At 42.8% G+C, this 25,562-nt stretch overlaps 1 protein-coding gene across 1 annotated transcript; it reads right to left on the bottom strand.

Annotated features, from left to right (window-relative positions):
- Positions 1–1,885: 1,885 nt before the first annotated feature.
- Positions 1,886–25,562, bottom strand: igfbp2b (insulin-like growth factor binding protein 2b; the record flags this gene model as incomplete). The annotated part of the gene is made up of 4 exons (XM_080037767.1): positions 1,886–2,044; positions 6,725–6,865; positions 17,405–17,556; positions 25,202–25,562. 4 exons carry the CDS (start codon positions 25,560–25,562, stop codon positions 1,886–1,888), a joined length of 813 nt encoding a protein of 270 aa, XP_079893893.1.

The following is a 25,562-nucleotide window of genomic DNA, read 5'->3' as shown; positions in this document are numbered from 1 at the left end:
TGCCTAATATCCAGTTTTGTCAGAGGCATTCCCTCTTTGGACGTTTGGTGTGTGTGTGTGTGTGTGTGTGTGTGTGTGTGTGTGTGTGTGTGTGTGTGTGTGTGTGTGTGTGTGTGTGTGTGTGTGTGACTGTGTGCGTGTATGTGTGTGTGTGTGTGTGAGAGAGTGAGTATGTGTGTCTGTGCGTGGGTATGTGTACTTGGGTTGGTTTATTCTTAGACACCTTTACGTACTTAGTATCACATTTGTCAATGTCAGTCCCCCCATCCCAAACCCTCCTTATGTCAACACTTCCTTAGTAACCCCAGCAACACACACACACACACACAAACTGACAAACACACACACACTCGCGCTTATGGACACGGATGCATGTCCGCAGTGATAGGAACAGTATGATGCCACACAGCAGTTTCCAGCGTTATAACCTTAAGTGCTATTTTTTCTTTAGTGACACTTATTTAGAGTTGACAAGTGTTGATAGGAAAACTGCGGACAAACAGCAACAGAGGCTCTCTGCGGCTTACCAAACTGACAGGTGTGGATTGATAGAAACACTTGTAGGGTGTCAGATTTTACATTACATTACGCCTTCGCTGGGAAATGTAAAAAAAAAAAACATCAGTGAATGTCAGAGCAGAACAGCATTTAATGAATCTAGAGCAAACAATGTAGGAAGCAAAGTTGGTGCATCAACAACATAGATTACAAGATATAATAATAAGTGAAAAAGTATGACAGTGATAAAGCTTTTAAATGTCTGCTTGCAAAGTATGTACTCGTGAAAAACAAGGTTATACAACCTGTTGACACTTGAATGGATTTGTTTTCTTTTTAGATTGCGCGCACATGTGTTTTAATATGTCAACGGATTTCAGCACCTGCAAGTCTTCTACCTCAGGCCTGTCTGCCTAAAGTACTGTAGTTGCAGGCAGCCCCGCCCTGTCATTAGCAAGGCATCAAATATGAGTATCAAGTAACACTGTGTGACTGTGTTCATAGCCTCCAGTCCTAAATGAGGGCTGGAATTCATTGTAAATCATTCTTTAAATTTATTTTGTATTTATTGGTTAATGTAACAGTGGTGATGTAGCGTGCAACTTTACAGTCTTCTGGTGTAGCTTCACCACCCTCATTAGTCTTTGCTCCCAGCCGCAGTAGCATGCAGCAGTTTTCAGCCAAATAGCTCTGATAAGTCCACAGTATGCTATAACTGCACGGACACAGTAAGCAACTATCTGATGAACATACTGGAGCATTTAGCAGCCAAAAAGCCAGATATTTTCCGAGGAGTTGGTGGAGATCAAAGAGAGTACTGTATATACTTAATTTGGTCAGGGGGTCAAAACACAACTCCAAATGATATGCATCTTGCTCCATGTCTATTGTTGAAACTGACACATTGGCCACAAGGGAACAACAATTGAATGTTGTGTTTACTGCTTGTTGAGCTGCAGCTTTAAAGCTATAGTGCATAGTTTTTTCTTATAAATGAATATCGGTTACATTCAAGCCATTGCCAAATGAGTTGACACAATGTTGATCAAGCCTATCACTTCCCAATACTCTCTGTATTTCTCAATGTGGCAGCTCTTACAAACAGGTGTCACCCCCAACAACATGTTCAGTCTTGATTCCACTGCTAAGAAAGAACCTGGACGTACAGCAGAAGGTATACAATCTGTGCCTGATAACCGAAGAATTACTCATGGGGCACCAGAAGTTACGCACAATAGCTTTAAAAGGATAATGCTAAATATATTATACATATAGTTCATATCATTTTTATTGCCAGCAAATCCCATACAATATGGCAACTTCTTTAGATGTCTAATAGAACAACCCCTATTAATAGACAAATGTTCCCTGACTTGGAGCTGTGAGACTACTGAGATCCTGCTTCAGTGGGCATCACTCTCAGCTCCTCCTGAAACTGGTTACAGTTGGGATCCCCTCGGACTCTAGGCGTTGCCGGAATCTGGACTCCAGTTAAGGGGTCAACGCACCAGCACTCTCCCCGCTGGCCGTGGGTGGACATGTTGCACTGGAGAGAGAGAGATAGAGAGAGAGAGAGAGAGAGAGAGAGAGAGAGACAGAGAGACAGAGAGAGAGAGAGAGACAGAGAGAGAGCGAGAGAGAAACACAAACTATGGACACACTGGAGAAAGCTAGGGAGGGGCAAAGATGCACAGTGGGGAAGTGGGGACTGCGTTAATGGAGCATGATGTACGGTGGCTTGAGATGTGTTTGTGTGTATATGTGTGTTAGTGTGCTTGCGGGGGATCTGTGGCGAAGGGCCATTGGACTAGAGTGAAGGCCGTGGCTCGGCTGGGACAACATTCGCCCAATAACAGCCCATTCTCAGGTCATGCCCCTACTCACACAGCCACACATGCCATCACACACGCACACACACACACGCGCACACACGCACACACACGCACACACACACACACACACAGGCATGCCAGTAGACGAGCTCCCGTCCCTAATCCTGGACGAGCCCCCCCCCCGCAGAGCCCACCCGCCCCTCTCCTCAGAAATGAGGTCGTAATCGAAGTGGACACAGTTTACGCCGCGCACACGGGGCGGCCGCGCGGAGGGACGGCTAAAAGAATGAAGAGCTAGGGTGGGGGCAAAAGAAAAGACTTTCCATTTTCTTCCCTCGATGAGAAAGAACAAAAAAAGTGACAGTTACAGTAATTACCCCGCAACAAGGAGGGAAGAGACTCCAAAAGGGAGCCGAGTGTTGTGGAGGTACAGTGTTCCTCCCCTGGGAACAGAAGGACTCCGCTTCCAAAACAATGCTGTTGTTGTGGCCAGTGATGAAAATTGGCCGAGTGGATGAGAGAGCCCTAGCTTCTTCTAGGAAAAAGGTGGCTCCCATTCAAATCTTCTTTTCTGCTCTACAATCCTTTTTTTGCGAGAACACACTGGATATGTGACCTTGTTTGTCCTCCCTCCTGTCCTGATTTCTATGGACGAGCGCACATTCAAATTCAAGCCCCCGCCGGTCGGAAGCACGGTTCGTTCCTCGGCTTAACAAAAGTCTTCCCATGAAGAAGGCCAAGCAGTTTTATTGCCTTGTAACCTTGAGCTCAGAAGCTGTTGCCTCATTCATGATGACAACATCTCCCCGCACATTGGTGTGTGTGTTGTGTGCGTGTTTGAGTGTGTCTATGTGTGTTTGTGGGCGCATTTGTGTATGTGTGTGTGTGTGTGTGTTAGAGCGGAGTGTTAAGGAAGAGGATGGTGTGTATGTGTAATTTTATAAAAAAAGGGGGGGTGGGGGTGGGGGGGTGTTTAGTGGAGAGTGGTGGCAGGTGGGAGTGAGGGGGAGGTTATATTTTTTTGCCAGGGCGATTTTGCCAGGCGGACACAAGAGAGGTTTTTGTTTGTGTGTGTGTGTGTGTGTGTGTGTGTGTGTGTGTGTGTGTGTGTGTGTGTGTGTGTGTGTGTGTGTGTGTGTGTGTGTGTGTATGTATGTGTGTGTGTGGAAGGGAATAGAGGGGAAATCCAAAGCAGAACTAAACAAAATGATACAGTATAGTATGTGTTTGTGCGTGTGTCTTTGTGTGTGTGTGTGTGTGTGTGTGTGTGTGCGTCTCTGTGTGCGCGTGAAGGGGAAAAAAGTGGTGTGATCAAGTTGGAACCAAACTGAAATGTCTAACACGTGTATAGGCACAATAACCTTCATTGATACTGATCACATCAGAAGCTTCTCGATCCATCATCAAAGTCACGCTAATCCGACTTTACCAAAAACCTGCCAGCATACATTATTTGAAACCTGGGGACATCTGCAACCACTCTGTTCTTGCGTGTTTCACCAGAAAGCACTATAAGAAGTCAACGGTGAATCCCACTCTATATGGGCTCCGTCCATCGTTCCATCGACTTGCCACAAAATCCCGGGCCAAAACTTTTAGTGAGTGATGTCAGAGCAGGTGTTTTTGCCTTTGACAGCGGCTCTGGAACAACACCTGCTGTGACATCACTGATCGGGGGGTAGTAGACCGGCAATGTCACATTCCTGCTACAGTTTCCACCCCATCCACAACAGCTGCTTTTCCTGCCCCGCATTTCTCAGTCTTCGTTTTTGAGTTTTTCAATGTGAAAAATTAGTCCGCTGACAAGCCGAGATGGAATGTTTCACCATCCGAGCACTAACGGGCGGAAGTTGAATTTGAATGAATGATAAGGAGGAATGTTTTTATTTCTTCCTGTGGCACACAATACAGCATCGGGGTGCCAAATGCAATCAAATAACTCTCTCTCTCTCTCTCTCTCTCTCTCTCTCTCTCTCTCCCCATAACCGAGACACCGTTCCGTTCATAGATTATTATAATTTTTCGAGGCATTTCCTATAAAAACAATCCTCGCAAACTGTATCTTGTACCTACATATGCAACCTTGACAAGACTTTTTTTTTTTAATTACCGTGATCAGTGCTTGTGTACACCACGGACGTATTATATGAAGGAAGGCAAATTGAAAATATGGGGTCCTATCCATTTCAATGGAAAGTTGCTCAGTGCAATTTAAAGTGGATACTTCCTGACCGAATCATATTCCCAGTTTGCACTGGAGTGAATGGCGGGATCATATTCTGGGTCCAGGGTTCAGGGTCCAAACTTGGCCACTTAGCCCATGGTTGCATATTATTCTGGCACTGCTCCTGGGGGCCTGCTGGTGTGCACATCCGGTGCTGTATGTGGGCCAGATTGGTGAGCAGATTCAGCGAAGGAAAAAGGACCGAAGGATCTGCACGCTCCAGAACTTTATTAGATAAATAAACAGGCAACATTTTGACCCACACGGTCATGGCTGATTAACCAACTTAGAAGGCCCCTGCGGTGAACGTATAATGCTGGGTCCTTATTAGCCCCCTGTTCCTCCCTATAAAAAACTAGATTTAATACACAGTAGGGCCCTTCTTCAAGACAGGGGCATAAGAGTATGGTAATAAAGCAGGACCTTCAGGCTTTTAGAAAGGGTTGCCCCTGGAGATCTGAGGCCCTGGGAAAGTTGCCTGCAGGTTTTCGTCATACACATAGCCAAGGAGAGGTCTGTGGAAGTTTATGTAGGCACACAATTGATGATATCATGTGGACCAAGCCAACCCCTTTAGGTGATCATTGTTAAAAAATAGAATATACATGAGTGCACCAAGATTCAGCGGCACTGAGAAGGTAGAGGGGGTTAAATGATGTGAGGATTGCGCAAATCAGCTTTCTTCAACGTGAAACCTGGATTTATTTCCTCGAGACCCTAAAATATCCCAGGGGTCTCACTATTGCTTTCAGATATTAAGCCATTCTTGCAAACCTCTTCTCTGGTGAGTCATTTTTCCTGGAATCCATAAATAGTTTATTTTCTGTATTTTTGGATGTTTTTATTTGTTGAGATATTTTTCCAGTCTTGGTTGGCGGGTCATCCTGTTGCTGTTCGTGCATTGCTTACATTTCTCCCACTTGAAGGTCCCCCCCCCCTTCCTTGTCAGTGTGGGTCTATCAATTATTCTACAGCCCCCTTGTACAAATATTTGAAAAACATGTTTAAACGAAAACAACAGTTGTTGTGCCTGCTTTGAGCATTAACCTAAAGCGTGTTGTCAGTTTTGTCTAACATGATGTAAGCATGATGTCATGAGTGTTGACACGTTAACAATGTTTTCCAGTGATGGTGTACAAAGTTCTGTCTGATAAAGTTTGGGCGCCTCTGATTGTATGATGTAAGTTTGTTCACACTTAATGCTGGGTAAAATGGTGTGACGCATTGCAACAAATGATGTAATAACAGCCATTAAATGTACTAATTTTTTCAGTTTTCAATGTAATAAAAGCCGATAATGTGGTGATTTCCCAATAAAATAATAATAAGTCTGAACCATTAACATTAAAACGTTTTTTCCCATAATGTTACAATTCATAAGCCTACATTATTGTCTGGTTGTTACATTATTGGCCTGGTTTTAAAAAAATCCTGTGAAAATATAGCAACTTGAGCCGATAGAGTAAAAATATACTCATATATTAACTAATTTAAGTTTGATTTATGGCTACATAGTATCATTTCCTTCTGTGTGTGTGAAATCAGTACACCTCTCGGAACAGTGTCTGGGAGGCTGTGGTTGCTGCTGCACAAAAAGTTGATCATTGTTCATGAAACTGACCGACTCCATGAATGGAAGGCTTGTGACAATAATTGAAAAGAAGGGTGGCTATATTGGTCACTGATTTTTGTCGGAAATTTTTATTTGTAAATTTTGAGTTGTTTTATTATTCTCACTTTAACAGATGAAAATAAACAAGTGAGATGGGAAAATTTAAGTTTTTTTATTTAGTTGCCTAATAATAGCAAAACATATATATATTCTCGTAAGAAAGACAAAACCTCACTTTTACTTTCGTAAACATTCCGGTTTAGGTTCATTAACATTTTGGATTGACTGAGAGCACTGTAGTTGCTAAAATTAATCCTCAAAAATACAACTTGCCTAATAATTGTGCACACGGTGTAGAAAATACCTGACCACACAAACAACCCCTACATAATAGACATTTGTGGATCATAAATGTACGTTATTGGCAAGTGACTACATTAATGGCTCTTATTACATTAAAAAAAAATATATATATATATTATTAACCAGTTATCACGTTAGCGGCCATTGTTGCATGTTACATGTGACTGTTAAAGACATGCTCTGTCCGTGGCTCACCTGTTTGAGGTTGTACAGTCCATGTCTGTCACAGTTTGGAAACTTGAGCTCGTACAGGTTCTCCAGCGGGCCTCTGTTATCATCAGAGGTCATTTTGGAGATCTCCTCTAAGACCATGTCTAGCTCCTGCTGACAGGCGCTCTGAAAGGAGAGGGAACATTGAAGATGCCAATATTAATAATGTTTAGTTTAGTTTATTAGTTCTGTTGTCAGGGACCATGGGCAAAAATAACATTGACCTCAAAGAGCAAAAAGATGCTTTTTACCTGATTATACCAGTTTGCTAATTTCTGTCTGCAGTCCATGTGCAGGTCAACATAGAATACAATACATAGAATACAATAAAACATATATATAAATACATATCATATCACAACTTAAATACACTTCTCCTGAAATAACCATTTGCCTTTTCAGGATTAAAATCAACAAAAAATTTTAAAAAAGCGTACGCTTTTTCTAGCTTCCTTGTTATTTTATCTAATTGACTTGAAGATATTTTTTTCTCTAAATGTATTTGTGCGTTTGTACTGAACCGTTGTCTTTATATTCCTACTTGTTTTAATGCCCGTAAGTTAGGCCAATATATGGGCTATGTCCAAGAAAAAGAATGAAGAAACAAAATACTTCTGTGTGTCTAGTAAAAATGTCACAAATACACACATTTATGGCTAACATTTTTATGAGGTGCAGTTAAGCAAGCAGAAAGTTCAGCCAATATTATTGATGTGAGTCTGGCAGAGTGGCTGGGGTGCTTAACTCAGCAGGTGGTCACGGCCACACACACACACACACACACACACACACACACACACACACACACACACACATACACACATGAAAGTCTGTACAGACACATGTTCACCTACTTACCTAAAAATGTGCGCACTGCTGTTCCTATAACATGGAAGACAACAAACACACACTTACGATATAGCCACATGCATGAAAACAATTTATCACAACACATACACACACACACACACACACATACACACACACACACACACACACACACACACTAACACACACACTAACACACACACAGTGTATGTGGCTGCCAGTGGGATCAAAGAGGTCCAGTCTTATGATTAGTTGGCTGAGGATGAGAGAGAAGAACCAGGAGGAGGCGAAGTCTGCCACAAACCTTATCGGACATCTGAACATATGGATAGAGAGTGAAAGGTAACCTTTCTTTCTTTCTTTCTTTCTTTCTTTCTTTCTTTCTTTCTTTCTTTCTTTCTTTCTTTCTTTCTTTCTTTCTTTCTTTCTTTCTTTCTTTCTTTCTTTCTTTCTTTCTTTCTTTCTTTCTTTCTTTCTTTCTGTCACTGCCTCATAATGGAGACACACATCATAAACCCACACCTCAGTACAAACACTGCTCCCATATATTAAAAGGATGGGTCCGGGCCATATCATGTCATACAATACTCACATGCCACATGTACAGTACTTCCAAAAAGAGTTATTGGTTTGCTGTAATGATTCCTTCTTTCCATACTGGCCTTGGAGAGATCATAAGGAACTCAATTCACAGACCTCATCTCGAGCAAATGTATGCTTTCTAGAAGCTAACGTGAGGCGTCAGCAGTCTAGATGACACAAATCATGTGGGTATCATTTGAACTACTCTTTTCTTCCTTTCATGTTTCCACAGTACACACAGCGTTTCTTTGCTGAGCCAAAGTCATCTCCCTCTCACTCACCGTCGGAGCCTCATATTAGCTTTGTCTGAACTTTAAAAGGCTTTTTTTGCGCATAGCGGGGGGACAGTGGATTTTTATTCCGAATTGCTTATGGTGAAATTGGGAGTTTTCGCAAGCGTATCCAGTGTCCAGAAAGTTTGAAGAAATGGGGTGGGATTGACCTCTTTTTCAGGGAATAGTGCTTGCTTATATTCTGTGCTTTGCAATTGAATGGCAAAATAATGAAAGCATCAAGAGATGGCCGCATCCTGCTTGGCTAAAGGACAGCGCCAGAGATGAACGGGACTGCTGACCCCACAGTTTTCTCCAACAGTAAATAACTTCAAATATAAACCGGACAGATTCTTGAACTCTTTACAGCATTGTCATTAACCCAAATCACAGAGGTTGGCACTCACTGCAGTCAGTCACATGCCCTCATTTTTCTCTGCCGGTTGTGTCACTTTGACGCGCACATACAAGGACTGGACAACATTCCTTGAAGTAGAGGTCAATCCCACTGCTTCCCTCCAACCAAATGGACACTCGGGACTGCAGGCGAATGCGTCTGGCCGCGTTCCTCACTCAAAGGATGGTGAAATCTGGTCTAAGGAGGGGTTGCTTCATGTGCAAGTACAGAGAAGAGAAGACAACCAGTAACACTTTAAACACACATCACATGTGAGTATTGTATGCAAGACACTTTCCATTAAAGCTATGGAAACTTCTGTTGCCCCCATCTGGAATTCAAACAAGACTGTGGCCGAATGTACATGCGGTCAATCTACATTGTGTCAACTTGTTGAATGCAACCTTTGTTCTTTATATGAAAAAGTAACGCACTGTAGCTTTAAACAGTTATGAGTTAATCAATATCTCGGACAAATCAGTCCGAGCCATGCTAATGGACTATACATCTTGAACTTAGACCTTAACATTTCTGTAGATGTTAAAAGAGCAATAATATGCATAGGTAGTCCACTTGAAAAAAGTCCATGTTAAAAAGTATGTTTACTTCAGAATAAAGTGGGGTGGGGTGGGGTGAAGTGTGTGTGTGTGGGGGGGGGGGGGGGGGATGTGTGTTTAGGAGCTGGAGAGCCCTGGGGATAAAGGTAGCCTTCCTCCTCTGTGTCCTGCAGCATGGGCAGCAAAGTCTGCGTCCTGAGGGGAGCCTCTCAAACACGGGGAAACATGATGATGTGTGAGGGATCCTCCGGGCAGATTTCAGTGTCTGCTGTTCACATTGGGTGGGAAGAGATCCGACAGGGTGTCCAATGATTTTTGAGCTGACTTTGGCTGTGCTCATCAGGCGGTTCCGTTCTCGTAGTGTGATTGATGGAAACCAGCAGGTTGAAGGAAAAGGTTATTATGCTTTCAATAACGGCGTAGTAGAATGTCATGAGAATATATATATATTGTTGCTGCTGGCATTTTCTGAGGATCTCATCTGTGTTAAAGGAGAATCTGAGTAATATTATGCGCAGGTATTTGTACTCCTCCACAATCTACACTAGCCTCCCCTGTATGGTGGTGGTGATTGCCTCAGCCAGCTGCCTCTGCATGCTGGAGAAGGTTATGATCATCTCCTGTGTTTTGTCAACATTCAGCTCCAGAGAGGAGATCTCGCACCACCTCACAAACTCCTGCAGAGCTAAGCTGTGGTGTTGTGTGGAAAGCAGAGACAGGAGGACAGTGTCGTCAGCAAATTTGACCATGTGATAGTTTGGCTGGGTGGTCCTGCAGTCATCAGTGTATAAGATGAAGAGGAGTGGAGAGAGGACACAGCCTTGCTCGGAGCCAGTGGAAGTGAAGAGGATGTGTCGTTAACCTGGGACCTGTTGGTAGGATAGTTTATAATCCTTAGAGTGAGTTGGTGGTCCAGGTGAAAGCAGGTGATCAGTCTCCCAGCTAAAATGTGTGGCTGCATGGTGTTGAATGCTGAGGAATAATCTGAATACAGAAGTATGGCTGTAATGTTGGAGGTTTCCAGTTGCTTGTGGATGGTGTCCATATTAAATAACTTTGCATCATTGGCCCCTCTGCCAGCCCGGTATGCAAACCGGAGTGGATCAACTAGAGTGTTGTGTATTTTGGTGATGTGTGTTTTTATGACTCTCTCCATAGCCTTTTTTTTACCAGGGAGGTGAGAGCCACAGGCCGGAGGTCATTCAGAACATTTGTGTTGCCCTGTTTTGATAAGACAAGATAAGATAAGATGAGATAGTCTTTATTGTCATTGTACAGTCTCCTATACAACGGAATTGGGAGTGCCAACTGAAGGTGCATTATGCATACAAGAAACAAACAAGCAATTTAAGTTAAAATAGTATAAAAACAAGACACAGAAATAACAAAAAAAACATTTGGAACAAGACAAGGACAGGCAATGTCATAATAAATAAATATAAAAGGCAGAAAGCATATTGCACTTGTGGAAAGTGAGGTATATGTATGTAATGTTTTATGTTTTATGAGTGTTAAGTGTCCTGATTGCCCAAGGAAAGAAGCTGTTAGCCAGTCTGTTGGTTCTGCTCTTCAGGCTCCTGTACCTCCTACCAAAGGGCAGTAGGCTGAACAGGTGGTGGCTGGGATGGAGGTGGTCACGGATGATCTTGCTTGTCCTTGAGAGGCATCGAGAGCTGGCGATGTCATCTAAGGAGGGCAAATCTTCGTCGGCATTGTAGTCGACGAAGAGCATCCTTACGGAGGTCCCCAGGTGTTCTAGGTGGCTGAGTGCTGTGTGGAGTCAGCGCAATTAAAAGTCAGCGCACAGCTTACATCCGTTATGTTAGAAACCACACCCCAAGCCAGAAATCTTGGTGTTGTTGTAGACTCCGACTTGAATTTCAAGAAACACATAAAATCAATTAATAAATCAGCCTACTACCACCTAAAAAACATATCAAGAATTAAAGGGCTTATGTCTCAGCAAGATTTAGAAAAACTTGTCCATGCATTTATCTTTAGTAGACTTGACTACTGTAACAGTGTCCTTGCTGGCCTTCCAAAAAAATCAATCAGACAGATTCAGCTAATTCAGAACGCTGCTGCTCGAGTCCTCACTAGGACCAAAAAAGTAGATCACATTACCCCAGTTCTGAGGTCTTTACACTGGCTTCCAGTCACTCAAAGAATTGATTTCAAAATACTGATGTTGGTTTATAAAGCACTAAATGGTTTAGGGCCAAAATACATTACTGATATGCTGATACGTTATGAACCGTCCAGAGCCCTTAGGTCGTCTGGGACAGGTCTACTTACAGTCCCTAGAGTTAGGACTAAACAAGGAGAAGCAGCTTTTAGTTATTATGCACCAAAAATCTGGAACAAACTCCCAGAGAACTTGAGGTCTGCTGCAACTCTCAGCTCTTTTAAATCGAGTCTGAAGACTTTTTTGTTTCCATTTTAACCTGCAATTTTCATTTTATTTGCTTCTTTTATTTGCTTTTAAATGTTTTTAAATCGAGTTTTCATTTTATTTGCTTTTAAATGTTTTATAATGTGTTTTATGTATTCTAATCTTGCCCCTGTAAAGCACTTTGAGTGGCCTTGTGTCTGAATTGTGCTATATAAATAAACTTGCCTTGCCTTGCCTTGCCTTGGAGGGCTGTGGAGATGGCATCATCAGTGGATCGGTTTGCTTTGTATGCAAATTGGAAGGGGTCAAAGGTTGGAGGGAGGCATTCTTGTATGTGATGAGTCATAAGCCTCTCAAAACGTTTTGCAACCACTGGTGTTATGGGTCTGTAGTCACTGAGGTTATTGATAGTTGAATTTTTGGCAACAGGGATTATGGTAGCCGACTTGAGACATGGTGGGACATGTGTCAGGGACAGGTTAAAGATCTTGGTGAAGACCACTGCCAGCTGATCAGCACATGCTTTAATTACTTCGACAGGCACTCCATCAGGTCCGGTGGCTTTTCTTGTGTGCACTGACCTGAATACACGACTCACTTGATGTTCCTGGATAGTGAGTGTGTGTTGGCTTGTGGTCGGAGGGGTCAGCATGTCTATGTTGGGCCTTGTTGCCTCAAAGCGGGCAAATAAATGGTTTAATTGCACTGATGGTCACTGAGGGGCTGCTGTTGTAGTTTGTGATATGTTTTAATCCCTGCCACACTTGACGTGGGTTGTTGTTTGTCAGATGGCCCTCAACCTTACTTTTGTAGGCCTTCTTCGCACCTTTAATGCCTCTCCTCAGGTCCGCTCTCGCCACGCTGGACAGGGCATTGTCCTTTGTTTTGAAGGCGGCGTTTCGGGCTCTCAGGAGTGACTGGACTTCGCTTGTCATCCAGGGCTTTCGGTTTGGATAGACTTTGATGTTTTTATCAACCGTCACATTGTCAGTGCAGTATTTGATGTACGACAATACGGTGTCAGTGAAGCCCTGTAGATCCTGTTGTTCAAGGATACTCCAATCTGTGTGAGCGAAGCAGTCCTGCAGTTGGGAGAGTGCACCCTCTGGCCAGGTTTTCACAGTCTTTGTTACCGGCTTGGTTTTCCTCCTAAGGGGAGTGTATGCTGGGATGAGGAGCAGCGAAAGATGGTCAGACAGGCCCAGATGTGGGAGGGGGACTGCTCTATAAGCATGCTTTATGTTCGAATAGACACGGTCCAGTGTGTTGTTTCCTCTTGTGGAGCAGTGTGCATACTGTACAAATCTGGGAAGGACTGTCTTCAGGCATGCTTGATTAAAATCCCCAACGATGATGTGTACCCCATCTGGATGAGCTTGCTGCTGTTTATTGACACTATCATGTAGGTAGGTAAGAGCTATGCTAACATTTGCATCTGGTGGAATATAAACAGCAGTGATAATTACCACTGTCAGCTCTCTGGGCAGATAGAAGGGTCTGCAAACTACTGTCATTGCTTCTATGTCCGGGGAGCAGTGAATGTATGTGCTCTTACTGCTTGCGCACCAATCATTGTGAACGTAAACACACAGTCCCCCTCCTCTGCTCTTACCGGAGTCCTTGTTCCTGTCGGAGCGGTGGATAGTGCGTCCCGCTAGTAGAACTGACACATCCGGGATCAGCTGATGTAGCCAGGTCTCTGTGATGATCATGACACAGCAATCGCGAACAAAGCTGTTGGCTGCTAGATGTAATTACAATTCGACGATTTTGTGAACAATGGATCTTGCGTTAGTCAGGAAGATGCTGGGTAATGGAGGTTTGAGTGGCTGTTTCTGTAGCCGGGCTAGAAGACCCGCTCTGCAACCCCGCTTCTGCTTGCGCCGCCTTCGCCGCTTGCTTGGGCCGACAACAATCCAAGACGACTCCGGTGACCTCGCTATGTTATGTTATGATTCCGCTGGAAGTCGCTCGTAACTGCAACCTGACAACGTAATCAATGTTCAGGAGCTCTGTGTGGCTGAACATATGTTTACGTAGCTAGACACCATGTCCTAAGACACACTAAAAACACAAACAACACAAGCATAATACACTTAATCAGAGAGCCAAGAGCCGCTGCGTCCATGCGCGCCGCCATCTTTAGGCGTCAGGTAATGTGTTGGGATTGGAATCAGGGTGGAATGTTACCACATCTTGGGGACTGTGCCGCTGGTCATGGATGTGTGAAACAGGAGCTGATGTTCAGCACAGAACCTTAGGGTCCCCCTACAGATGTTGTCCGGTCCAGGAGCTGTGTCAATTGTGGTACTTTTGAGGGCTCTGACCATCAGTGTTTATGGTAAGGGAAGATTTGCCAGGTTGTAGTGTGGAAGATGATTGACTCTAGCTGGATGCTATTGTCATTCTCAAATCTGGTGAAGAAAGCATTTAGGCCATTAGGGAGTGATGTTGAGCTGCTGCCGGCGACCTGAATCGGCTTGCGGCTGGTGGAGATGGAGTTTACTGCTGCCATGTTCTTAAGACCCTGACGAGGTCCACCTTGTTTTTGTATTTCAGCTTGGCAATTTTTATGGCACGCTTGACCTCTCTGTTTACCTCCTTCTTCTCATACTCAGAGCCAGGGGGCGTCTGGGGATATCAGTTCAAGTTTGTCTAAGGGTTTTCTAATGTGTTCTGTAGCTGAGGCTGCTTGAGCTCTGGGGTGAATATAAACAACGATAACATTTTTTTGGGGGAAATTCTCTGGGCAGATAAAAAGGACAAAGGGAGACAGCCAGGAGTTCAATGTCGGTATTACACAGCTTTTCCCTAACAACCATCGTCATACACCAGCGTGTGTTGATTTAAAAACAGACACCACCACAGCACTGTTTTCCTGTCTGCAAAGTGTCCTGATCAGGTCTTCTTGGGGACCCGAAGCCATCTATGCACATTATGTCGTTGTAATCATTCTCATTCAACCATGTTTCAGTTCATTGAAGCAGTCCGATATTCATGCATCTGGTTGATATTTGCTTACAGTTCATCAGACTTATTGCGCAATGAGCGCACGTTGGCTAATATTACAGAGTGAAGTGCACAATGTTTACCTTCCTCTTGCTTAAGTCTGGCTCCGATTCCAGCCTCTTTCTTTCCCCTTCTTGTTACCTTCTTTTTGCCTTGTGAGGTATTTGTTTAATCCGCCTGGTGCCTGTGCTGTATTTCCTCCGGGAGCTTCTCTGCCACTGCAGCGAGGTGGGAATAAAATTGCAGCTGTGGTAGAAAGTCTCTGGAGTAGGTGACCTGTTGGCTAATCGGGATGCTTTATCTGTCAGTAAAGCAGTGTAGATAGTCCAACAAGTACAGCAGGAATACGGGTGTCAACAGAATAGTTGTGTAATCCATGCTCCCGGTGTTATTTGTGTTGCTGCTACTACAAGCTGGCTGCTAACACTAGTCGGCCATAGCTTGATCACCTGATGCCGCATACATACGAGCATAGCACTCCAGGCGACAACATAAGCAGCCAGGTTATCGAAAATGACACTCACATTAACTTACGTACGGGGGTAAGTAAGACATAAACAAACAAACACTACTCATCGCACCACAAGAGCAGTGACCCAGAACCGGAAACAAACTTTATCACCATGAGAACATTTTGTCTCCAAAATGTGCATTCATGGAACAAATGAAATGTCTTGGTTAAGCTTGGTTACCACACACTGTGTTTGTGTACTACAGTATGTACAATGTATCGCGTGGAGTAACGGAAAATAAGCCCAAAGGTGAAAAAAAGGAAAAGATGCTGTGAAATCAAGGCAACTTGAATGAAAGGGGTCTCTGCATGAAAACAATAACATGAATGTTGTGCAAAGGAGAACGCATGCATTAGGCGTACAGTACTTGACCTCACATGACCACCCACGTAGTGCATCCATGCTTGACACCAGCTGTCTGAGATCCCTCCCCCTGCCCAGCTGCACAACTAACTAACTCCTTTTATTGCGTTCTCCCCTTTGTTGCTCATAATGATCCTGACAATTGTTTTGCACCGTCCCGCTTATGATTACTTTTTGTTTGTTTTTTCTGTTTTCTTGTGCTGCAAAGCGTGTGAGTTAAGTGAGGGAGGGAGAAAATGAGCAAATGCCCATAACAGTTGTGCCAAGTTGAGACGTACACACGGGCCTCCACAGCCCCTAGGGCCCACGCTCATTTGCATGAGAAATGAATATGTGTTTGTGCGCCGCTCCATTAAGGCTTTTTTCCAGGAACTGTTTTAAATTTTTGTGATGCTGCGTTTGATAGTGTGGAATGTTGAGTGGACGTTGAAGAATAGGGGGGCGGGAATTGTAATCTATAGACTGCATTAAACTGCCAACATGCATTCCACTGTGGAGAGCAAAACAATCATGTCACTTTTCATCTTGAATATTCTCCTTGTGAGCCATTATTGAGGCTAAGACCACTTTGTGTCAACACAGCTTATGTTGCTTCTTGGTATCAGAAATACAACATTAATGCACAGAAGTAGTTCCAAAATGATCTTAAATTGAAATATGTTCTAAGTGGAAATACATTACCATTTAATCTTAAATCAATGTGCTTTCAAACACGAGGTCTGCCTTTTGCAGATTAAGATATACGTAGATCGGATATCTGTAAGATAACTACCAAGGCATTTCCTAAATAGCATTTCAGAATATAACGTCATTATTACTACATGATCTGATATCAGCTTTGTTGCGTGTTGTTTTCTTACTATGAACAGTTATTGCAATGAACACAATATCCTCACATTCTTGAACAACAATGGGGTGTATCAACAAATACATTTTCACATAACAGTTTTACAAAGGCCCATGAACTGCTGTGTGTGTGTGTGTGTGTGTGTGTGTGTGTGTGTGTGTGTGTGTGTGTGTGTGTGTGTGTGTGTGGAGGGGGGAGTAACGGGGATCTGTTCTCACAGTCACAAAGTGTGTGTGTGTGTGTGTGTGTCTGTGTGTGTGGGTGTGTGTGTCTATGTTAGTGCATATGTTTGTTTGAGTGAGGGAGCGCCCAGAGGAGGGCACCACTGTACCAGACTGTGTTGCTCCCAGAAAACATTGTTGACCTTTTTGTCACAGCTGGCTTTTTGATAAGGATTCATTGCACTGGATTCTGTCCTATGCAACCTACGGAAGACAAATAGGGTCCTATCCTAGTTACGTGGGGAGTCTGTTTTACATTATCTGCTACTGTACCTGTATCAAAAGAAAATAGATACACTGTACATGAACGGATAACGGTAATGGTTGCATACAAACATGTTTTATCATTGTACATTTTTATATTTTGTATTATAAGGGCAGACAACTTGTTCTTCCTTTCAGATCCAGTGGATCAATCTTGATGTTTGAGACACACAAAAGAACACACAAAAGAAAAATTAACGTCTTGCACCTCTGCCCTTTCTGACCTTTAAATACTTTCCAGCCACCCATATGATAGGAAAATAATCTTTTAATCATGGCAGTGGCGAGCTGCTTTCCAACCTTGCTTTGAGTTACAGTTATACTGTACATAAATGAATGAATAGATCGGTTATAAACTTTGAAGCAGTTAATCCTGAATTGCCATTATAAAAAAAAGAAGAATGGAAGGTTGAGTTCTGACCTGAGACACTCTCTGGGTCCGAGGGTCCTCTAGTTGATTGGTCTTCATCTTGCTTTTGAGCTCGCTCTGATGCTGTTTTCTGGCAGACTCCTGCCAAAACCAAGCGTCTATGGCCGGCCTCTTGGTGAGTGGATTCTGAGTCCCGTGCACCTCTACAACCCAAACAGACACACAGACCTTTCTTAGACATCGGGTTAATCTGCAGCATGTGCACATAAAATGTGGCCTGCTTGAAAACAGACTTCGTGATTGTCTTTAAAGGAAAACACTTCAAAGCTTTATTTGACCTCTTGGTATACTTTTCTGCTTTTAATCCCAGCGTAACATTCGGTTCTTCGGGGAAGGTTTCTCAGAACTGCTCCTACATGAAGGTAATCTGTCTCCTGTCTTCTAGGTATGTAGTTAATTGACAGATGTTACACTCACACACACGCACGGCTCCACTGTCTCCACTGCTCTCTTAAACACATTCATCTAGGTCTATCTATTCTTTAATCACAAAGCTGCTATTAAAAAAGCCCAAGAGTTCTCCTAATAACAGGCCCCCTTCCACAAATCATCTTAATCTGTGGAATTAGAAGAACAAGTCATCATTAGTCCTCGAGGCATCCTGTGTCCCAACCTACCCCGTGTCACTATAATTTTAGACTGGACGGTCAGGCGTTGGCAATGGCTGTAATTACTATGGCGACAGTGTGAAATGGGCCCGCAGAGAAGGTTTTTTTCCCTGCCAAATAGCAAAGCGCCACATCCAGCCCACATTGGACGCATGCTGTGACGCAGTTTTGCGCAGGTTGTCCTCAGAGCAGCGGGGTCACTCCGAGTGCATTTCCTGCTGGCTGTTGCACCAAAGTGTGTTCATCATTTGTCGGCAGACACAGGAGAGACAAAACACAAACAACAGACTCACAAGCTAATTCAGAACAGACACACAGACAAAGTATGACGGAAAAAGAAAATACAACCATTCCCTGAAAATGAGGCCTAGGCAGTGCCACTAATGACGGTGACTTTACAACGCAGATACGTGGCGGTGTACACACTGTATTGACATTTAGCAAAATATTCATCGTCATCACAAACTTAATGTTCACAGATTGTCTTGACACAATAGGAAAACCAAGACAAAAGCATGTGGCTGAATTGAAGAGCCGAGCCCGACTCGGGGTTGAGTCAAGACTCGTGAGGAGGCACCTTTTCATGCTGAGTAAGGATTATTTTTTTGGGACCTAACCAACCTGTGAGTGTGTGTGAGAGAGTGTGTGTATGTCTGTAATTAGAGCTATAAAAACAGGAGCAGGACTCCATGGTTGTAAATCACACCTGAGAGGGAAAGGCCCCCCGCCCACCCCATGAATCCTCGGAGCTATGACACACAGACTGAAATCTATCTGTGCTTCTTCATGTAATAGGCCTTAAAGCACAGTAAGTGTGTCTTCTACGTTACAACAGACATTTGTCTGACAAGTCATGCTTATTGTCATTGTAGTTAATGTCAATTATATAGATGATTCCCTAAAAGGGGACTATAGATTGAAAATAGCTCAAATGCATTTTCTACACGCACACACACAAGTACATACAGAATAAATAAATGTTATTCATTCTTAATGCAATTAGCAATGAAGTCAAATAAGGTCACAGGCATATACTCTCTCTAAGAAAATGTGATTGATCAGTGATATAAAAAGAAAGAACATTTAAAATGTTTTCAATGAAGCAAAGGACCATTAAAGCTTGCTGATTTAAGCAGGCACCAACCTGTTGGCATCCAGATCCTTGCATCCCCGTGGGTTACACACTGTTATAAAATACAGTTTGTGACTCAGATGTTTAGAGTTGCCAGCCTCTTTTAATTATTTTTTACAGCTTTTATATTCAGCTGCCAGATCTACCCAATGTAAGCTATAAGGTTCAAGCCCAAAGCAACCCTGCACTTAAGTTTGCAGCTTCATTGATTCAATACAATTGATGCATGTATTCTGAAAGAAATGGTTCACTGTCAAGTCTCCCAAGTGATGAACCTTGGTGTGAAGTGCATGATGACCATGGTGACTCTGTGTTGCGCATGAGCAGTGGAAACTGTTGCTTTGTCTGAAGTCTTAAAATAAGACTCCAGTCTTGAGTCTATGTCTGAACCATATTTCTCATAAATCTGTTGAATAGTTGACAGTATAGAGTGGATAATCGGGCCGGTGAATTGCCACCCCTAGAGCCCAGACAGGTAAATCTTGATCTGATGATCCAAACAAAAGGCAACACTTAAAGCAGTGTGTCCCCAAACACGACCCTAAAGCTTGAAAAAAACCCTGATATATTCACTACAGTGTGTGAGCACACAAGCACAAGTTGTGTTATGATATTGAAAAATAGATGAGGAACCTCTTACATGTAATGGGAGCATTGGTATAAAAAGAAAATAAAAAAAGGGATATTTTTTCCCTTTTCCCGTGTTGCTAGAACACTATACACATTTCAAAATACAATACTCAATGGAGCAGGAATGTTAAGCTGGGGTACAACAATTGACATGTTGTAAAGGTGCGAAAGTTGTTTTTTTGACGCTTATTTCTACGGTTGTATTTAAGACATCATTCCTATAGGTATTTTATAGGAACTCATAACAAAATGTTCCAGGGAGAATAAAATCAACAAGTCCTTAGCCAACAGCTGTCATCTAAACACTGTGTTGTTGATTTTGTCTTCAGTACCATAGAAACTACCTGTCTTGAGCTGTTGGAAGTGTTGGCGTTGGGTATTGCCTTTAAGCAATGCTTTCACAATTCTCTCATAGCGCAGAATGAGTAATGTCTTTCCAGACTTTCTTGGAATTAATGTATTTGCCCTGTTATCGTATACGATGAAGCATCGTCTCAAAGACGTCTATGTGCTTCCACGGCCAAGAAAGTGGGCTACAGTATACTTCAAACCATTGTCAATCTAAATGGTTCCTCTGAAGGCCAGGCCACTTCAAAAAACTCTGCAGCTGGCAAACAGACAAAAATAAATTGAATAATGAAGACGGTTTTGCTCAGCCAGAGGACCCCTTCAAACCTTTTACGGCCAGCTATAGCTCTTTCAACTTTCGCTGTTGCTATGCTTCCATGTGGCTGTGTGTGTGTGTGTGTGTGTGTGTGTGTGTTATCCGAACCGAATGACGTTGTACCGTAAAGGGGAACACTGTTGCCAATTGGCGCTCCTACACTTTATGTCAGACAATGAGGGTACTCTACTGCGGATTGACACACAATTCCAAATGGTTGTCTAGTGTTAGAAAGAATGTGGCATGAGCGCTTCTGGTATCCTACCACCGATGGTCTTGGAAGGCAATTAAGTTGACGGAATTGAGGAAAAGTTATGACCAAACAAATGGCACGAACAGGTTATGGGCAATTGGGTAAGATACATTAAAAGTACTCCAACGCGTGTCAGCTTCAGCCTTCTTCAGGGTGTAGTTGGTTGTCTAGTTTTGTAGTGCTGAGAACAAGAGCAAGGCGTGAGCAAGCCCTATACATGTGCAAGTCAGCTCCTGACAATCTAATCCCAAAAATATTTTTTTCTTTAGCTTGGAACAAACCATTTGGGCCATTAGCTTTGAGGACCGGAAAATAACATTACACCTACCAGGAGATTATGGTTACACACTGTACAAGTCCAGCAGTAAAGTGGAAGAGAAAACAGCTCTCCATGTTATGGAGACCAAAATAACCATAACGTTGCCAAAACACTTGACACAGTTACCCCTTTTCCACCAACGCGAACACAGTTTGTAGCTTTGGGTCATTGATCGAGCTTTTCACAGTTGGTTCAAGTTGCGAAACCTTCTAAGAACGAGTTTGTTTTTCCACGGGCTAGAGAGCAACGTCATGATGACACTGTATACTTCTGTATATTTTACAGGTGTTGCTACTACTGGTTTTGCTTTAAACCTATTTGCATCCAAACGCGACTGATCCGGCATATTTGTGCTCCTTGTGGCGATTGCTACGGACAGCGATTTATGTTTTGATTACGTCTTGTAGCCCTTTTTTTAAAATGGTGATCACATAGTTTAAATTGGTCTGGTCGGTTGCAATAATCCCGATCCTGGCATAAGCAGTTGTTTTTCTAGCAAAATGTAGAGATATTCAAATAGTAGCCCATTATCAACAATTGCCCATTTGAGATCACCATGTTATTGTATAAAGAATCTTTTATTAATTTACATGGTTGCATAATTGTAATGTTGAGGTTGAGCTAATTTTAACTACACTGGTTCATCTGGTTGATGGAATAGTAGATTCTGTCTCGCTAAAATGTTGTAATCGTATAATCTAAGATGTACAATTTCGATCATACACTGTTTCAAGATCAGCACGGAGGAGGGAGGGATTCCTATTTATAACCTCAGGGGGACTTTTTCTCAGAAATAATGCAGGAACCGACATGCGGCTCCCACCCAAAGTGATCTCCTGCGGCTTCACCTTTTCCTGTGTGCACACAGTACATGTGCAGCACGCATCTATCCAGTGATTAAAGAGCTGAAAGGGCGAGTGAAGGAGAGAGAGCGTGTCTCAGCGCAGGATCACCTGCAGGGCAACGAGGGCAGTGTTGGACTGCCAATAACAAAATATAGAAATTAGAAGGGATAATGCATAACAGAGGATATTACAGGGTTTTCTATTGACTGTCAGTAGAGGATTGTTGGTCTGAAGATTTAAAATAGAAAAGAACACACACTCTCTCTCTCTCTCTATCTCTCTCTCTCTCTCTCTTACACACATACACAAACACTTTTTTTTCAGATTGTGGTGAGTTGGACTTCAGGAAAATAAAGCATACTGGAGCATTTCGTTGTAGAAATACGAAGGAGAGAATAATTATTCTTCAATGTTTAATGACAATATTCATAAAATACTTTATTCGTGTTACATCTCTACGTGGCAACAACCAGATGGTTAAGGTTCGGAGTATGGCTGGACTTACTTTGCATGTTAGAAATGTATTTGCATCTTCCACATTTGCGAATTCCCCCAGTTGTCTTCACTCTTTCACTACGGAATACTGATCTAAATACATTTTAAAAAGCACAAGTGAATATAAAAATAATATTTGTATAATTTCTTTCCTGTGTTTTCTTTTGGGTTTAAAAAAAAATAAGCTATTAATATGTCATGGTCTTGGTCAGACAAACAAACTCCTTTTCAAGGCTTGATTCTGCCCTATTTAGTTTATCCCAATCACCATATGATTATGTTGCCCTCAAGAGCAACTCTCTAATATTTGAGCAATGGAACACTGCCTGCTAGTACTTGAAGTAATGCTGTGGAATAGAAGTATTTAGTTTCAACTTTTCAAATGAAGTGTGTCAAATGAACAAGGTTGCGCTGTGCTTTACAGCCCTTTCCATGCACAAATACAGTACACGTTGAAATGTTAATGGCTAAGACAAATATTGTTGTGCAATGATACATCCATGTCACTGACGGAGGCTCTACACCTGCCATGGACTTCAGGACACCACGAGAGAACATAGTGAATTAATTTTGTTTCTTTGTCCAGGATTCAAAAGAAGGGGAAATGTTTAGATTCATTTGGCAACTGAAGCTCCCACACCCACTATGGACCTGGACCGGGAGAACGTTTTTCCAAGTCAACTCCCATTGCAAAAATAGTTAAAATGGAAACACTGAAGATGATGTGCCATTGCTAATACTACAAGCTTTTCAGATTGGATGAATTTGAACCATGGATTCAAAACATCGGCGTTGCTGTTTTCGGTCACCCTTAGCGTTGTGGAAATTTGCAAAACTGTAGCGGCAGCATGCAGAGGACTTAGAGGTAGTAGATGTTACATAAATGGCATTGGCAGCTTTGAAAGGGCAACATGATGTCAAAATAATAATAGAGGGGGATTATAAAATGGGCTCACACCAGAGAAAGCAGCAGAAGGTTTATTTGAACTCTGGACTGTTTACTCAGGCCGTCATCATGCTGTTTACTTCAGTTAAGGTCAAGCTGACGAGAACAATGCCATCTTGAACTCAGGATCACACCAAATAACCCCAGGGAAATGCCTAAAAATGCAAGCCCCCTGCTCTCCTCCAAGAAAAGAGCCGTGTGGTTACTTAGGAGTCAGAACGTAATCTCAACCAACCGCAGGAGAACGACATCCAAAAAGTTGCTTTTTAAATGGCTACAAAGGAGACAGATGTTGACATCTGATAGCCAGCAGTTGCTCATGCCTAACAAAGCCAAACACAACAAAGTGAACTGAGGGCAAACCACAGTCTGATCAGATATTCACTTTCAGCTTTTTTCTGCATGTGTTCGAACTGGTTTGAACACCGAAGACGGTAAATCACGGCGGAGAGAGCGTCCAGGAGTTCACCAGGCTTAGCTTAAGTTACAGAGAATGGAACCGGGTTTGTTTTTACTACCCTCTCCCGACAAAACCTCGAAAGCTCTTAAAAAGGCAAAAGGAGATTTCGTCAGGAAGAAAAATTCCATCCCATTTTTTATTGTTTGGTAATATAGTGTATAATGATATTTCCATCAAGAACCTCTCGAATGTATTACTTTTGAGAGTTCTCCCCAGATATATCAGTTACAGTCCTTAAAGAACGTGCTTTATTGAGGAACTAAGTTGCACCTGTTATGATATAGATTGCACAACCCACTCCTTCCATATCTACAGCGTGGTACGTTTCTATAATTCAATCTACTTATTGAGGTTTGAAATTTGCACTAAATTGCTTTACCATAAGTACCATAAACAATCGAAAAATATGAAAATAAGACACTTCCAATTGGAGAGCTATGAGGATAAGTGGGTTACAGACATGTTATGGGTTCACCGGGGGGATACTGCTTGTTTTTGCGCTCCCAGATGTGGTAAAGGCCAACGTCTGCCAAACACATTGCGTATGTCAACATTCATTTTCAGGAATCAATAGTGACCCTTTGTCCCGAATGACTGTAATGTGGGAGAGAGAAGGCTAGACATTTCTATGTCCCCGCAGGATTCTGGGGTTATTTCATTCGGGTAGTTATTGTGACGGTTTGATGTAGATGTGGTTTCTCTGACATAAGACAGTTGTGCAGGGGGAAAATGATTGTTTTGACTCAGTGCATAGCTATAATCCGTGCAACTTCTTTACCTCCAGGTAACCGTTTTAATATTAAGCTAGAGTTTGTTTTTGGAGTATAGCCCTCTGGTGTACTTTCATCCTTTCATCAAAGTTACAGACGGACAAGCTTATTGAAAGCAGTTACTCTCATATGGTTGAGAACTTGTTTTTGGCCTTTCAGAACCTGCTAGTCATTACTTATTTTAGTGCTTACTGTATGTGTGGTAACCAGATTTGTGTGTCATCCTAAATAAAATGGTGTTTATTTTGTCTGTATGTCATTTTCCATTACGACAAAAGACCCTTTGAAAAACCTCAATGACGTCCTCGCATCATTACCCTGACTGGGTCAGAAGATTTGGTTTCCTGTGATCGTATGAGAAGATAACTAAATATGAACAACCATTCTGTTTGTTAAGTAACAGTATAAAGAGTGAAAGAAGTAGTTACAAAAACTGCATCTCCTAATTGTTTATGATGTAACCACGAGCGATAGTAAAATTAAAAGCTGTTTAATGTAGGTAAATCATAGCCATAGCTAGCAACATGCCAGTTTAGAGAGCCTAGGCTTTGATTTAACATTGGATTTTCCCCCCACTGATTATGAAAAAAAAAAACTTTGACAACAAGCATTCCCGAGAATCACTGACTCCAACTTTAAACTTCCCACACCAGGAATATAACTTACCATTTGTAGCCTGGTGGTCCAGACTTGGCGTTACATCCGGGTCCACTTTCTGTCCACACCGTCCCAAACCGTGGATGAGCTGTTGCAAAGGTAACTCTGCCTCCGTGCCCGGGTAGCACCTCAGGCCGCTGGAGCACCTGGGTGTGTATACCCCGCAGAGTTCCCCCTCCTGCCGGGCACACAGCGGACAGCAGCCGCAGCCCGGCTCCCTCACTATCTCTGTACATACTGACGAGACTTTGGGACAGGCTGCCTGAAGCTCCGCGGTACAGCTCGGGCATCGGAAAGCCAAATCTCCAAGTGTGATTCCAGGCGAGGCAAAGTATCCAAGCAGAAGCCCGCAAGTAAAATATAAGAGCAT

Source organism: Ammodytes marinus (genome assembly GCF_949987685.1).
Source record: "Ammodytes marinus genome assembly, chromosome: 12".
NCBI lineage: Eukaryota > Metazoa > Chordata > Actinopteri > Uranoscopiformes > Ammodytidae > Ammodytes > Ammodytes marinus.
The sequence above is the reverse complement of the archived record's forward strand: the minus strand, read 5'-3'. Positions and strand labels throughout refer to the sequence as shown.